The sequence below is a fragment of the Muntiacus reevesi genome, chromosome 20, assembly GCF_963930625.1.
Source record: "Muntiacus reevesi chromosome 20, mMunRee1.1, whole genome shotgun sequence".
Taxonomy (NCBI): domain Eukaryota; kingdom Metazoa; phylum Chordata; class Mammalia; order Artiodactyla; family Cervidae; genus Muntiacus; species Muntiacus reevesi.
Window position 1 is genome coordinate 43,909,926 of NC_089268.1, and position 12,890 is coordinate 43,922,815.

The window sequence follows — 12,890 nt, forward strand, 5'->3', positions numbered from 1 at the left end:
AGAGTGTCAAATGTGACGCTTCTCTCTTCTTGCGCCAACTGATCTGTTGCTAATTCCTGACACTGGTTTCTTATGACAGCTCCTAAATCCACCCATTTCCATCACCAAATATTAGTCCAAGCCACTATCACCGGCACAGCAACCTCCTGACTGGTCTTCCTGCAGCCACGCCCACCCTTGTCTAATTTGTTCTACAGGGTACAGGACCAGCGAGGCTCCAGCCCCTGATAACCATTCCAGCCTCAGTCCATCCCATATGCCTTGCCTTCCATTCTCTAGCCACTGCTTTCCTAGCTTGCTCACTCCTGCTTTGTCACTGCAGGACCTTTGCACATGTCATTTATGCTACCCAGAATGCTAATTTTCTAAATTCCTACTCCCTCGGACCCCAGCTCAAATTTCTCTTTCTCAGCAAAGTCTCCTTGCTCCCTCAAACTTCCCCCTCCACCATTCTTGTGAGTACCTTCCCTTCCCTGTCTTGTCACAGGTGTGATCTTCACCTTTACTCTTGTCATTTGATGTCTCCCTCTTCCAGCGACACCATGCATGCCAAACCCACAAAGTCTGGTTTCCACTCACGGTCACACTCCACGGCCAGTTTCAGTATGTGGACGGCACTCGGGAGAAGGTTTTCTATTATTTTTTTATTGTTGTTCAAGCCCTAGGGATGCAGGAAAGCTTTAGAAGCACAAAGAGAAATTTGGCACATGGTAGATTTCCAGGGCCAACTCCTGCAGCTTATGATTTTGTCAAGAGGAAACAAAAGCATAATTCGATGGCATCTTCACAGTTTATTCCTGCCAGTTCTGCTTTTCTATAAATATAGTCCTCATTCCCAAGGGATCTGGAGAAGATGGCCGTGGTTGACTATCTGGGGGAGGCCCTCTCGATTTCAGACAGGATGCTGTCATCTGTCTCTGCTCCTGGGGCAGGTGTGGGGTGTGGGGGACACCTGTTGCTGATTCCACAGAAGCTGGACGTGTTGGGCTCAGCACTTCACAGGACCTGGGCAGGGCCTCTGAGGGCAGGCCGAAAGGCATGTCAAGATCATCTCCATGAGGACCCGCTATTTGGTGTTCTATCCATTCCTGTTGTACTCCTCCCATCGTGTAACGCCAGATGCTTCTGAGAGAAGCTCCCTGTCCTGTTGGCCTTTCATCACCATCCAAAGTTCAGTGCTGAAGACCTTTTAAGGATACCAGCCTTCAGCTTGGAATACAAAGATGTCTGAGCAGCATGGAATGTGGAGAGCAGTCTCTGATAAACTCATGTAACTGTTGATGCCAAAACTGAGGAAAATGTTGAGATCATCATTTTCCATTGTGGTTCTCTTATTGCTAATACAACTTACAAAGCAAGATTTCTGGGTGCACCTTTGAAAATGCTGTATACACAGACACATGCATTCTGTAACTTGAGTTACAGTGAAACTACAGTATAGCTAATTCTGGCATATTAGAACTGTAACTCACCATGGAAATAGCAGGCCAAGTATGCATTGTATTAATGTCCTTTTGTGTAATCAAGAAAGCACACAAGTTTAAATGCAAATACATAATATAAATGTAATATCTGGGCTTATTCTGTATATTTTAAATTGTGGAAATTATACATATGAAAATACGTTACATACACACATATATACACACACATAAACACGACAAATGCATAATGGTTAAAACTGGTCAACCAATTAACATTCCCACAATCAGTCAATCCTCTTGTATATTTAATACTTGACGCTTAGCCACGCATAGCAAAGTTTGTACTTCAAAGAACTGTTTGATCGTACACACAATTTATCATGTTAAACATCTTTCAGTTGTCAATTTTTTTCTCTGTGAAGCTAAGAACTAGCACAGGAAGTCTCTCTTTATTTACAAAAGTCAGGAATATTATTTCTGAATCCAGTTAAGAACAAAACATACTAGAGTCCACACCACTGACTTAAACTAAAAAACCAGATTAGCTGGTTACAGCATATAACCCATCCATTTATCACGGTTTATAGAGCCCATAGCTTATCTCCTATTTTCTCTAATTCAGGAGCTGATTGTCCTTTAAAGAAAGGTACACAGGGACTTCATTCAGTGGCTAAGACTCCACGCTCCCAATTCAGGGAGGCAGGGGTCGATCCCTGGTCAGGAAACTAGCTCTCACATGCCACAACTAAGATCCCACAGACTGCAATGAAGATAGAAGGTCCCACGTGCCATGACCAAAACTTGGCACAGCCAAATAATAAAATAAAATAAAATAAATATATTTTTAAAAAATAAATAAAACACATGGAAATATTACATTCATCTGCCAAATTAACCAGTTTGGCCACTGAAGTCATAATAACAGTTAACACTAAGAAAGATTAAAGTTGCAACTTTGCCTATCTCAGGTCTTAATTCTTTCTCTCTAAAGTTTTAAATGAAAAAATTTTCAGACTTTAATGGTTCATGAGTAGTCTGATGCCACTGGATCTGCATCCATCAAAGGACGAGTTCTCTGACACCTTAAAGAAGTCAGCACAAAGGTTCAGGTGCCTTTTTGCACAAGAAGCATCGGCACTTCGCCTACGGTCTTGCCAAATGGGCCAGGGCAAGCTCATGAATGTCCAGAGGAAATGCGTCCACTACAGCACCGTTCAGGAGTTCATGCTGTTACATGGCAATTATTTAAATGTATTATATAGGATTGTTTCATTATAAGCTATTTTCATAGTACAGTCAGGAGGACCACAAAGGAACTTGTGGAATGTTTATTATTTTTTTCCAGTGTTTCCAGAACATCCCCTGTTTCTTTCCTGTTCACATCTGACCCCTCACTTTGCCTGAGAATATATTTCGTTTAGATTTCTCTTCTCCAAGGCAAGGGTGTAATTGCCCTTTTCTGTTTCACTCTGGGGGGATATAGAAGAGTCATCCCTTTAGAGTTCTGCTTGCATGAAAAACTCTCACGAGTGTTCAGAAGTATGTAAATGACCTACACGCTTTATGACACCTTAACAAGCCCATATAATGATCAAAAGCCAGGGAGAACGCATTCAGGTGAAGAGATTGTCAGCGGGGTGACAATTTAGAGATTCATGAAATTCACAGGTTCATCCTTATCTCAGGAAGGAATGAACAAATGATGGCGACAGGACATTGAGGCTCCCATCTCACAAACAGAAAAGCACCAACTGGGGATGGCTACATGAAAACTGTACAGATTTCGAGACTTGGCAACCTTCCTATCTCTCTTTTTCTCTTTCATTCCTCAAAGCAACCAGCATGAAAATTCTCAGCTCTGTAGAGAAGGTACGAGAAGCAGATTGCCTATTTCACACTTTGGGAGTGAGCCGCAGGGGGTAGGAGACCAGGAAAGAGTGAAGGTGAGGATTCTGAGGAGGAGGGAGAACAGGAAACCGGGTTAGAAGCAACTAAAAGCCCCAGAGTAACCCTGGATGACCTGTGTCCTTAGGTATCAAAATCAGAATGAAACAAAGAGAATGAATCTGCATGGCTCCTCCATCATCTCATCTCAAACCCAACACAGTGAAATCAGAACTCTTAGCATTTCTTTCCCTACACATTTCTCTCTGTAAGACTCTTATTAAAAAAAAATTCACATGAAGTGCCACCATGAACATCCTACTAATACTTCGTCATGTAAGGTACCATTCATTCTCACCCCATCTCACAAATGAGAAAACTGGGGTACAAGGTTCAATCAACCAAGGTCATGCAACTAACAAGTTTCAGAGCTGTACTTGAAGCTAGGTCATCTGACTCCAGAGTCTGTGCTTGTCAGACCCCAGCCCTGCTGACTTCACCCAGATTCCTTTGCTGTCGACTAGGCTATGAACTAGAGAGTTATCTTTGTCATTTTACAATGATGTTTCACTTATTCAAGATTCTTCCTCCATGAAAAAACCTATTCCTATCTGCCAACGACCATACACAACTTACTTTCTGCTCTGTGTTGATTTTTTTTTACCGGAGAAGGGAAAATAAGGACGAAAAATAAGAAATGGATTGTCAATGCTGGAATGAAAGCATTCAACTATGGGCAAGGTGGAGCTGTAAGTTCAGGTATTTATAGATCAAATCAAAGTGGTGGTTGTATAAACTGAAAAGCAACAACAAAATACCCGAGACTCGTCAAAATACATAGGCTCTAAAAGCCATTTTCAATCACGCTGAAGAATTATTCCACACGAGAGCAATTCCAAGGCTTGATTTTTTCTTTCCTTTGGTTCAGGCAGCCAACTGTAATTAAATCCTACTAACAAACGTACTGAGTTGAAGTCAACAGACGCCCAACGAAAAATCAAGGCAAACAAATCATCTTACCTGCAGACGTGTGTTTGAACTTTTCACTTTTCTTCTTCCTCCATTTCCAAGGCTTGAAGATCCTTCCTAGGTTGGCAAACTTACTTCTCCTCCGGATGGGTGGGGTGTGGGTGCCTGGGACGAGGGAGTCAGAACGCATGGCCGCCAGCCTCTCCACTTCCTCAGCTTGTTTTCCCGAGGAGGAGATGGAAAAAGGAGAAAGAAAAGTGTTAAAACGGGAGCCTCACAGATGGCCAACGTTTTCCATGGTTACAGATAACAGAAACCACATGACCGAACTTCCGTTTCTCTTTTTGCCTTTTGGAATGGAAGTCATACCAACGTGTTCTAAAGGCTGGTGACAGTCAGCCAAACCCTAGGGGATCTGGAGCACCCAAAATGGATTTGGCCAACCTTAACCTAGGCTTGAGAAGGAGGACGAGGAGGAACAGAGCCCTCCTGACACAGAGACTCCCAACAAGGTGAGGACAGGGCGTGAGAAGAGTCAAGCGAGTCAGTGTTACTACTGGTCCAGCACTTTCTCAAGCAAGACTTGGCAGATGCTATCACTGTAACACCGTCTGCTGAGAAAAGAGGGAGAAAACATTTACCAACCGTCCATTCCAATGCCAACATTTCCACCACCCACGACGCTCTTTCCTAGGGTGATGCTTCACCCAGACGGGCAGAAGTACTAGACTCTACTGAATGAGTGGCTCCACCTTGAAAATCCAACTGACTGTTTTCAGAACCACACTTCAGTAGATCTTATAATTGCTTTAATTCCTCTAGGTCTTTTTGTTCCTGGTGCTTTGCTTTCATAAAAAATTCTTAGAAATTGAGAGTTGAGAGTGACATCAGGTACCGACTAGACTCATCCCAACAACTTGATGTTTGAGGACATGAAGACCTTCAAACTCATAATGCCTCAGGGACCCTTTCTTAAGGGCCGCAATCACTCCGACCCCTTTTATCACTTGGGACAAAACTCTTTTCCAATGTACTTGAGCAGCTCTAGATCTCAGGGAGGTAAAGAGACCCCGACTTGAATTTTTATGACAGGAATAATCAGAGAAAGTAACCTCATTGGCAAAATCAAGGCAGGCGGGAGAGATCTACCTTTCCAGAAAGTCCAGTTACATCTAGAGCTGAGGCCAACGCAGAACTACTCTGCTGGGCCTCTAACACCATCCTTCAGAAAAACCTGGACTTCGCAACACAGGCTGATCTCTGAAGCTCGGTCTCACAGCCTGATGTTCTACCTGCTGTCAGCCAGCATGGTTTGAACTCAGGAGATTCAATTATTCAACAGAAAGAGACAGAACAGCATTGAAACATATACACTGCCATGGGTGAAGTAGATACCCAGTGGGAATTTGCTATATGATGCAGGGAGCTCAAAGGGGACATATGTATGCCTATGGCTGATTCCTGCTGACGTATGGAAGAAACCAATACAACACTGTAAAGCAATTATCCTCCAATTTAAATAAATGAAAAAAACCAGACCTATATATGGGACCTCAAGCGTGTGCCAGGCAGTGTGCGACAGTGACCGATGATGGCAGGCTGGTGAAGGCTGTGACAAGACTGAAAGGAAGCAGGTGAATTTTAGAGACCTCTGGGAAGCCAAGTCAACAGGACCCAGGACTGACTGGGTGGGTGAGGGGAGGAGGCAGATCATTCCTGAGGCCCCACGGATCACGTCAGTGGAATGGCCCCCTCCATTCATGGAATCAGGGGACACTGTGGGGGCATGAATTTGGGGGACGGTGGTGAGCGGCCAACGATCTGAACATGCTGCATGGTGAAAGCACGTAACCCTTTGATGATAGGGTTCAGTGCATGGGGAGCCCCTCTCTTCCATCACTGTCTTACGTGACCACTTAATACTGAACCAGACACTGATCTTTCCTAGAGCAGATACACCAAAGAACTGGACATGGCTGGGCAGACTCTAGAGGAGGGGACAGTGGCATCAGTGTGGAAAATTCCGCTGTCAGGGGGAAACTGCCAAATTCAACGGAGGCAAAGAGGACAGAGGGGCGGACTCTTCTTCACTGCTGGAGAAGACCCCAGGGTATGCCATTTGGGGCTGGATTTTAGAGAAGGAACCGTTCTCCTGACATGGGGAAGAGGAGAAGTGGATCCCTGGAAGGAGAAAGAGACCCAAAAGGAAAAGAGCGGGCTGAAAGAATACGGCATGCCTGGGAGCTACAAGAAACCCAGGGAACCAGCGGGGTCAGCTACACTGGGTGAGATGGGGAGTCAGTGGTGAGAGGCGGGGGGTGGGTCTGGAGCCAGACTCTGCAGGCCTTCGGAAAACTGGGTGTTTGGGTTTGACCCTATTTGCAGAGGGAGATGGATGAGAATCTGAAAATGGGAATTGACATTATTACATTCAATGAATACTTTCGGAGTGCTCACTGTGTACCAGACACTCGGGCTATGTCAGTAAACAGGAGATTAAAAATACCAACTGATGGAGCTTCCGCTGGGGGGTAAGGTGGAGAGCAGACAACACACACTCAAAGTAAGTAAACTGTACAGCAGGTTAGCAGACAGCTGCTTGAGGGAGAAAAGAAAAGGTAAATATGACAAGTAAATGATATCAAGAGCGTCTAGGTGGGGGAGGGACTCAGTTTTAAACAGTCTGATTGAGAAGACATACAACCAGGACACAATATCAGATTTGTTTCTGAGAAATATTATAGTAACAGCCACGCATCTTGAAGTGGAGTGTGAACAGACAGGCAGCGGGGAGAGTAACAAAGGAGGCTACCAAACACATCTGGAGGGTAGTGACGGAGGGGACACGGAGAAAAGATGCGATTCGGCACAGAGAGAGTCAACACATCATGGTAATTTTCTAGACCCACATGGCGGAGGACAAGAAAGCAAGAATGAGGTTTCCGCTTCCCATGACCAGGGAGATAATGTAGACTTTACGTGTTTTAATGGACTCTGCCCAGAAAGGAAAGAAGCAGGAAAGGATGGTTGCTCAAGGACAAGGGCTTTGAAGCCAAATAATGAAGTCTATTTTTTTTTTCTTCTTTAGGGAGTTGGATTTTATTTCTTAAGCTCACGGAGAACTACTGAAAGAAGTTTGTCAGGAAGGGGTGGGAATACAGGATCACATTACTCGGCTGAGCAGCAAGAGCCAGTGGAGAGCAAGAGATTGAAGATGCAGGGATGAGATTGGGAAGTCTGTGACACACGGGTCTTAGGGAGGAGAAGAGGTGGGATCAAAAGTACTTACAGAAATTAGTCATCAAAGACTTTACTCTGAGTGACGGACATCTGAACCGAGGTCTCTGATCACAAATGGCATGGATCAGATGTGAGCCTCAGGAAGATGAATCTGGCAGCAGTGGATAAAGTGGATTATTGGAGACTGAAGAGACAAAGATAAAGATGGAGGAGACTTCTTTAAGTAAGTCTGGGTTACAGAGAGGTTGAGCAGACTGGTTCCAAAAAAAAAAAAAAAAAAACCAACTGCAATGAGGAAATAGAAGCCAAATGGAGCAAGTAAACAGCCTCTGGAGCAATACTGATTTTGTTAATTATTCTCTTTAAAGGGTACCAGCTGCTCAAGTTGAGCATGCTAAGTCGCTTCTATCATGTCCGATTCTTTGCGACCCCATGGACTGCAGCCCACCAGGCTTCTTGTCCATGGGATTCTCCAGGCAAGAATACCGGAGTGGGTTGCCATATCCTCCTCTAGGGGATCTTCCTGACCCACAGACTGAACCCGTGTCTCATGTCTCCTGCACTGCAGACGGGTTCTTTATCACTAGAACCATCCGGATGCCCCCTCAACAATGCTCAACAGCTGGGAAGAGGCACACAGTGACAACTGTGGGAAGCCACACCAAGGAGGGTTTGAGCCCAGGATGGAAACCAACTCAAGACAGTCTGGTGATCTGACTCCCACAAGATCACTTTCTCTTTTGTAGCCACCACTTTTGAGAAACTTCTTACCTTAACTGATAATCTCAACTTGTCCAGATGTTGCACCTACCTTCCTTATCTAGTCGCCTGCCTTCAAACTTACATGTTAAACTGTTGCTAGATTACTTCTCTCAGAAATTTCCAATGGCTCCCCGTAACTTACAGTAGAAAGTTCTGGTTTCTTGCTTTGCCCTTCAGGAATCTCCATCTAAGTTCCTCCCCAGAATGATCTTCTAATACTACACTAAACAGATGCTGCAGCCCAAATGAAACACCGCCTAGACCCAACGGACTTGGGGAGAGGGAAATCAAACTACTAGAAATTATATGCAAAATTTCATGTCTATTTGAGTATCTGCATTTGGCTGGAGGAGTTCCCATCTTTTGAGTCTCCAAACAGTCTAAGACACAAAAGGTGAAAAAGTTAAAGCATCCAGGGGCTTTCCTGGTGGCTCAGAAGTATAGAATCCACTTGTGAAAGCAGGAGACATGAGTTCGACCCCTGGTTCGGGAAGATCCCACATGCCTCAGAGCAACTAAGCCAATGCATCACAATTATTGAGTTTGCACTCTAGAGCTCAGGAGCTGCAACTACCGAGCCCACATGCCAGAATTACTCAAGCCCAGAGCCTGTGCTCTGAGACAAGAGAAGACACTGCAAAGAGAAGCCCGCTCCCCTCAACTAGAGAAAAGCCTGCGCAGCAACCAAGACCCAGCACAGCCAAGAAAAAGAAACAAAAAAGAGTTTTTTTAAACTAAAACATCCAGGTTTGCGGGGAGCCGGCTGAGGCCTCTATGAGTTCAGCCAACTTAAATCATCTTCTGCTAAGGATTAAATGGAGAGGGGATATACTGAAGCCAAAAAAAAAAAAAAAAAACCCCAGATACGAGTTATTCAGGATTGCCATGGAGTCCACTCTCATAGTTGGTGCTTCCTAATGGTCTGCTCAGTCAGTAAATGAATGAGGGCATCTGACCCCACTCATTCACACCATCTTGAGAGGCATGAAAATCATCATCCCTATTCGACCCAGAAAAATGCATCGCGAGGACCCAAAAGCTCTTTCACAATCACAACTTTCAGAAATGAATAAAAATTATTCTGAAATTACCATGCTAAAATAATTATAAGAAATTAGGAGTGCCTTTGAAAAATTTAGAGTAGAAAAGAGCTGACAAAACATTATAAAGGCCTAATTATAACTCCATCATTAAATGAACCCTTATGAAGTATATTATTAAATCCAAGATGTTTAGTCCTTAAGGCTAGATTTTTTGAACAGATGGATTACTTTAACTGTTTATGTTCTAATCATCACACGACTTCTTCCCCCCGACTTCTTCCCCCCGTTCATCTGATGGAAGGGGCTAGCTCTCAACCTGTTTTGCCCCTAGACAATGACCTTGGAAGGCTTGAAAGTGAAGAAAGAGACAAACTCTGAACACAGTTTGAGGAGGAAGAAAAACAAGAAAACAGAACATGGTTCAGAATAGAGTGGCCTCTGTCCAACCAACCCCAGGGACAGGAGCGAACAGCATGGAGCCGAGTAGGAGAGGAAAGGTCTGTTTATGAAAACTGCCTTCTTTTGAAACACATCAAGGAAAGGCTGCTTCGCCCAAGCCCGCTGCCCTCGAAGGTGGCTTCCTCTTGCTGCTGAGAGAGGAGACAGCTGTCTGGAGAAAGTGGTCACTGAGACACAAATCAGCTCGAATGTCAACGGCCAGAACTGAGAACGCTGATCCCCCAAGGTGGGGAGCTGGGCAGCTGAGCTCCTGCAGAGAGCTGAGCGAGGAGGGAGGCCTGGATCTCCGGGGTCTTCCCTGCGCGTCTATGAAAGACGCCCTCCTAACAGACCAGGTGATCTGGGCTCCCTTTCAGGACAAGACTGGGATTGGCTTTATCAGAGAGCAGGGCCTGTCTGGGAGGAGGTGGCTTTTTCATTCTCTTTAGCAAAGCAGGAGACAAAGCACCAGATGGATGCAGGATTTTACCACATTATTGACCAGGGGATTTTTGCAGAAGCTAATACCTGCGGCTGGTGATTTGTTATGTAAATGAACATCGATACAGTCTGGTCAAAAACGTTCAGGGTAACAAAAGAGGCATTAATACCTCAGTAAGTTGTTAATTACCAAGAACCCAAGTAGCTGTCTCTGTGTGTGCTCTGGAGGCACACTCCGCACCCCAACACCCTCCCAGCCCCGCCCCTGGCCCCCTGGGATGGCAGGCTGCCCCCGGCTCTTAGAGCCTGTGGGGGGGTGGGGCACAGCAGAGGGCGCTTCAGCTGGCATTCCCCTACGATGGTTATTTCGCCTGGTGGCTCAGCTTTCAAAAGGCTTATCCAAAGAAACACCAGCTTTGGTGTCCTGCTGGCCTAGAATATGCTAGTCACTCAGGGTCCCCCTGAGAAGTCTGGACAGAAGGGAGCCACAGGTCTGTGCTGTCTGATGTCCAGTCAACGGACGAGGCAGAAGGGCTAGGACGTCTGGGGCCTCCGCTCTAGATCTCTCCACGTGCCAAGTTCTCTTGGGATTTCTGAACAACTTGAGAGGCTCCCAGGTTGGACTCTTGCTTCTCAACCCAAAGCGAACCCCAGAAGAGGATGCTTATGTAGCAGGATCTGGGAACATTCGCTTTCCCTTCCAACAAGATTGCAAGGGGTTCTGTTTTCATGACATCTCACCAGTCTAGGAAAGGGAGCCCAGGATGCGGGTGGAGAGCTGTCAGTCAAGTACACTGAGCTGCCCAGGGCACAAAACTGCCACCTTTCTGCCTCAGGCAGCAAGACCTTTGCTTACAGCTGCAAAACAAAGTCACACGGGTCCCTGGCCATTTAGGAAGTGCTCAACGACTATAGCTCTCCCCTTTTAAAAATGCAATTTCAGTTCCAAGAGACACCTTATCACAGGGACGTGGAGAATGGTTATGAAGCATCAGGCATAAGAGGGCTGTGGCTTCCCTTTTTCACCCCAAAACTGTCACAGCACAATCTCCTTTAGAGGCCAGATCTCTTTGGAGCGTTTCTGTTCAACCTAGGACTGATCTGTGTTAACTACCAGGTGTGTTTAAAAAAACAAAGGAGTGATGCATATTTATTCTAAAAATCAGGACCCACTGCCTAGTTCCAGGAGGTGCTGAATGGGAGGACTGGGCATTAGAGGGGGTGGCCATGAAGGTGAATGGAGGCTCCGTTGCTCAGAAAAGGTCTCCTGGTTTAGGGGTCACACAGGAGCCTGTAAGGGCTGGGAGGCAAAGCAGAACTGCCACATTGCCCATGGAGCTCCGAAAGGGTTCAGTGCAAACACAAATGTGATTCCTGAAAACACGCGGGTGTTAACATCGCTGAGGACAAGGATCTGTGGCGTTCACACCTCTTCTCGCTTTACGTATTCTTCCACCCCCTATGTACCACCTGCCCCTTCCTCAGCCCTCACCAGCAAGTCAAAGACGGATCCAATATCAGAATTAAGGCATGAGCACTGATTCAGGCATGTACTGTGTGCTTAGTCGCGTCTTTGCGACCCCATGGACTGTAGCCTTCCTGGCTCCTCTGTCCATGGGGGTTCTCCAGGCAAGAATACCAGAGTGGGTTGCCATGCCCTTCTTCCAGGGATCTTCCCAACCCTGGGATTGAACCCAGGTCTCCTGCATTGTGGGTGTATTCTTTACTATCTGAGCCACCAGGGAAGTCCATGAATACTGGACTGGGTAGACCATTTCTTCTCCAGGGGATCTTCCTGACCCAGGAATCGAACTGGGGTCTCCTGCATTGCAGGCAGATCTTAACCCGCTGAGCTACTGGGGATGAACAAGCTTCACTGAACAGAGGCTTTCTCTGTCTTAATCCAAAGGCTGGTTAATCTGAGTGAGGCAGGCTCCAGTGAGGAGGGGACGGAGCTCTGGAGCTCCTTGGCTACTCAGACACACAGATGGCTGCCTTCTCTACCTGGGACTCCCCAAAGAAAAAGCCAGCCATATGCCCACAAACTTCACCCCCAGTCCAGATGCAACCATCACACACCGCTCAGCCACTGTGCCTCTGGAGGGACAGAAAAGTGTTTATATTTAGAAAGCAGCTAATCAATAATCCTGTTACAGGAAGGGTATTCTCCCCAGGGGAAGAACCAATAAGGGGTGCGCCTTACAGTCCCGAGGGCTGGAAGCAGGTAGAAAAAGTCAATTAGGCTGCATGCACCCAGGCCAATGCAAAAACCAAAAAGTGAAAGCCTGTCGCTAAACCGTGTCCAACTCCGTGTGACCCCATGGACTGCAGCCCGCCAGGCTCCTTTGTTCATGGAATTTCCCAGGCCAGAATGCTGGAGTGGGCTGCCACTTCCTTCGACCCAGAGTTCGAACCTATTTCTCTAGCTTGGGAGGTGGATTCTTTACCACTGAGCCAGCAGGCACTGGGCAACTTCCTCCTTTCTGGCTCCAGAGATTTCTGCCTGGCAGGGGGCAGTCCCACCCACTGGTGGGAGCTGGTCTTAAAGGGCTTTCCCAGGCTTGCCACTGTCTTCAGCACTCTGAACAGCCACGCTTTACTGGCACCTTGGCAAAGGCACACCAGGACGCTAGGACAACATCGGGAGGAGAGAGGGGAATTCATAGATCCCGTGGGACCGAAGATGGCC

General features: G+C 46.3%; 1 protein-coding gene across 12 annotated transcripts in view; it reads right to left on the reverse strand.

Moving 5' to 3' along the window:
- PHACTR1 (phosphatase and actin regulator 1) overlaps positions 1-12,890 on the reverse strand; it is a 521,359-nt gene that overhangs the window by 180,289 nt on the left and 328,180 nt on the right. For all 12 annotated transcript variants that reach the window (XM_065912772.1, XM_065912773.1, XM_065912777.1 and 9 more), the window contains one exon: positions 4,329-4,493. In XM_065912772.1, the coding sequence (XP_065768844.1) occupies positions 4,329-4,493 (165 nt within the window). The remainder of the gene's footprint in view (positions 1-4,328; positions 4,494-12,890) is intronic.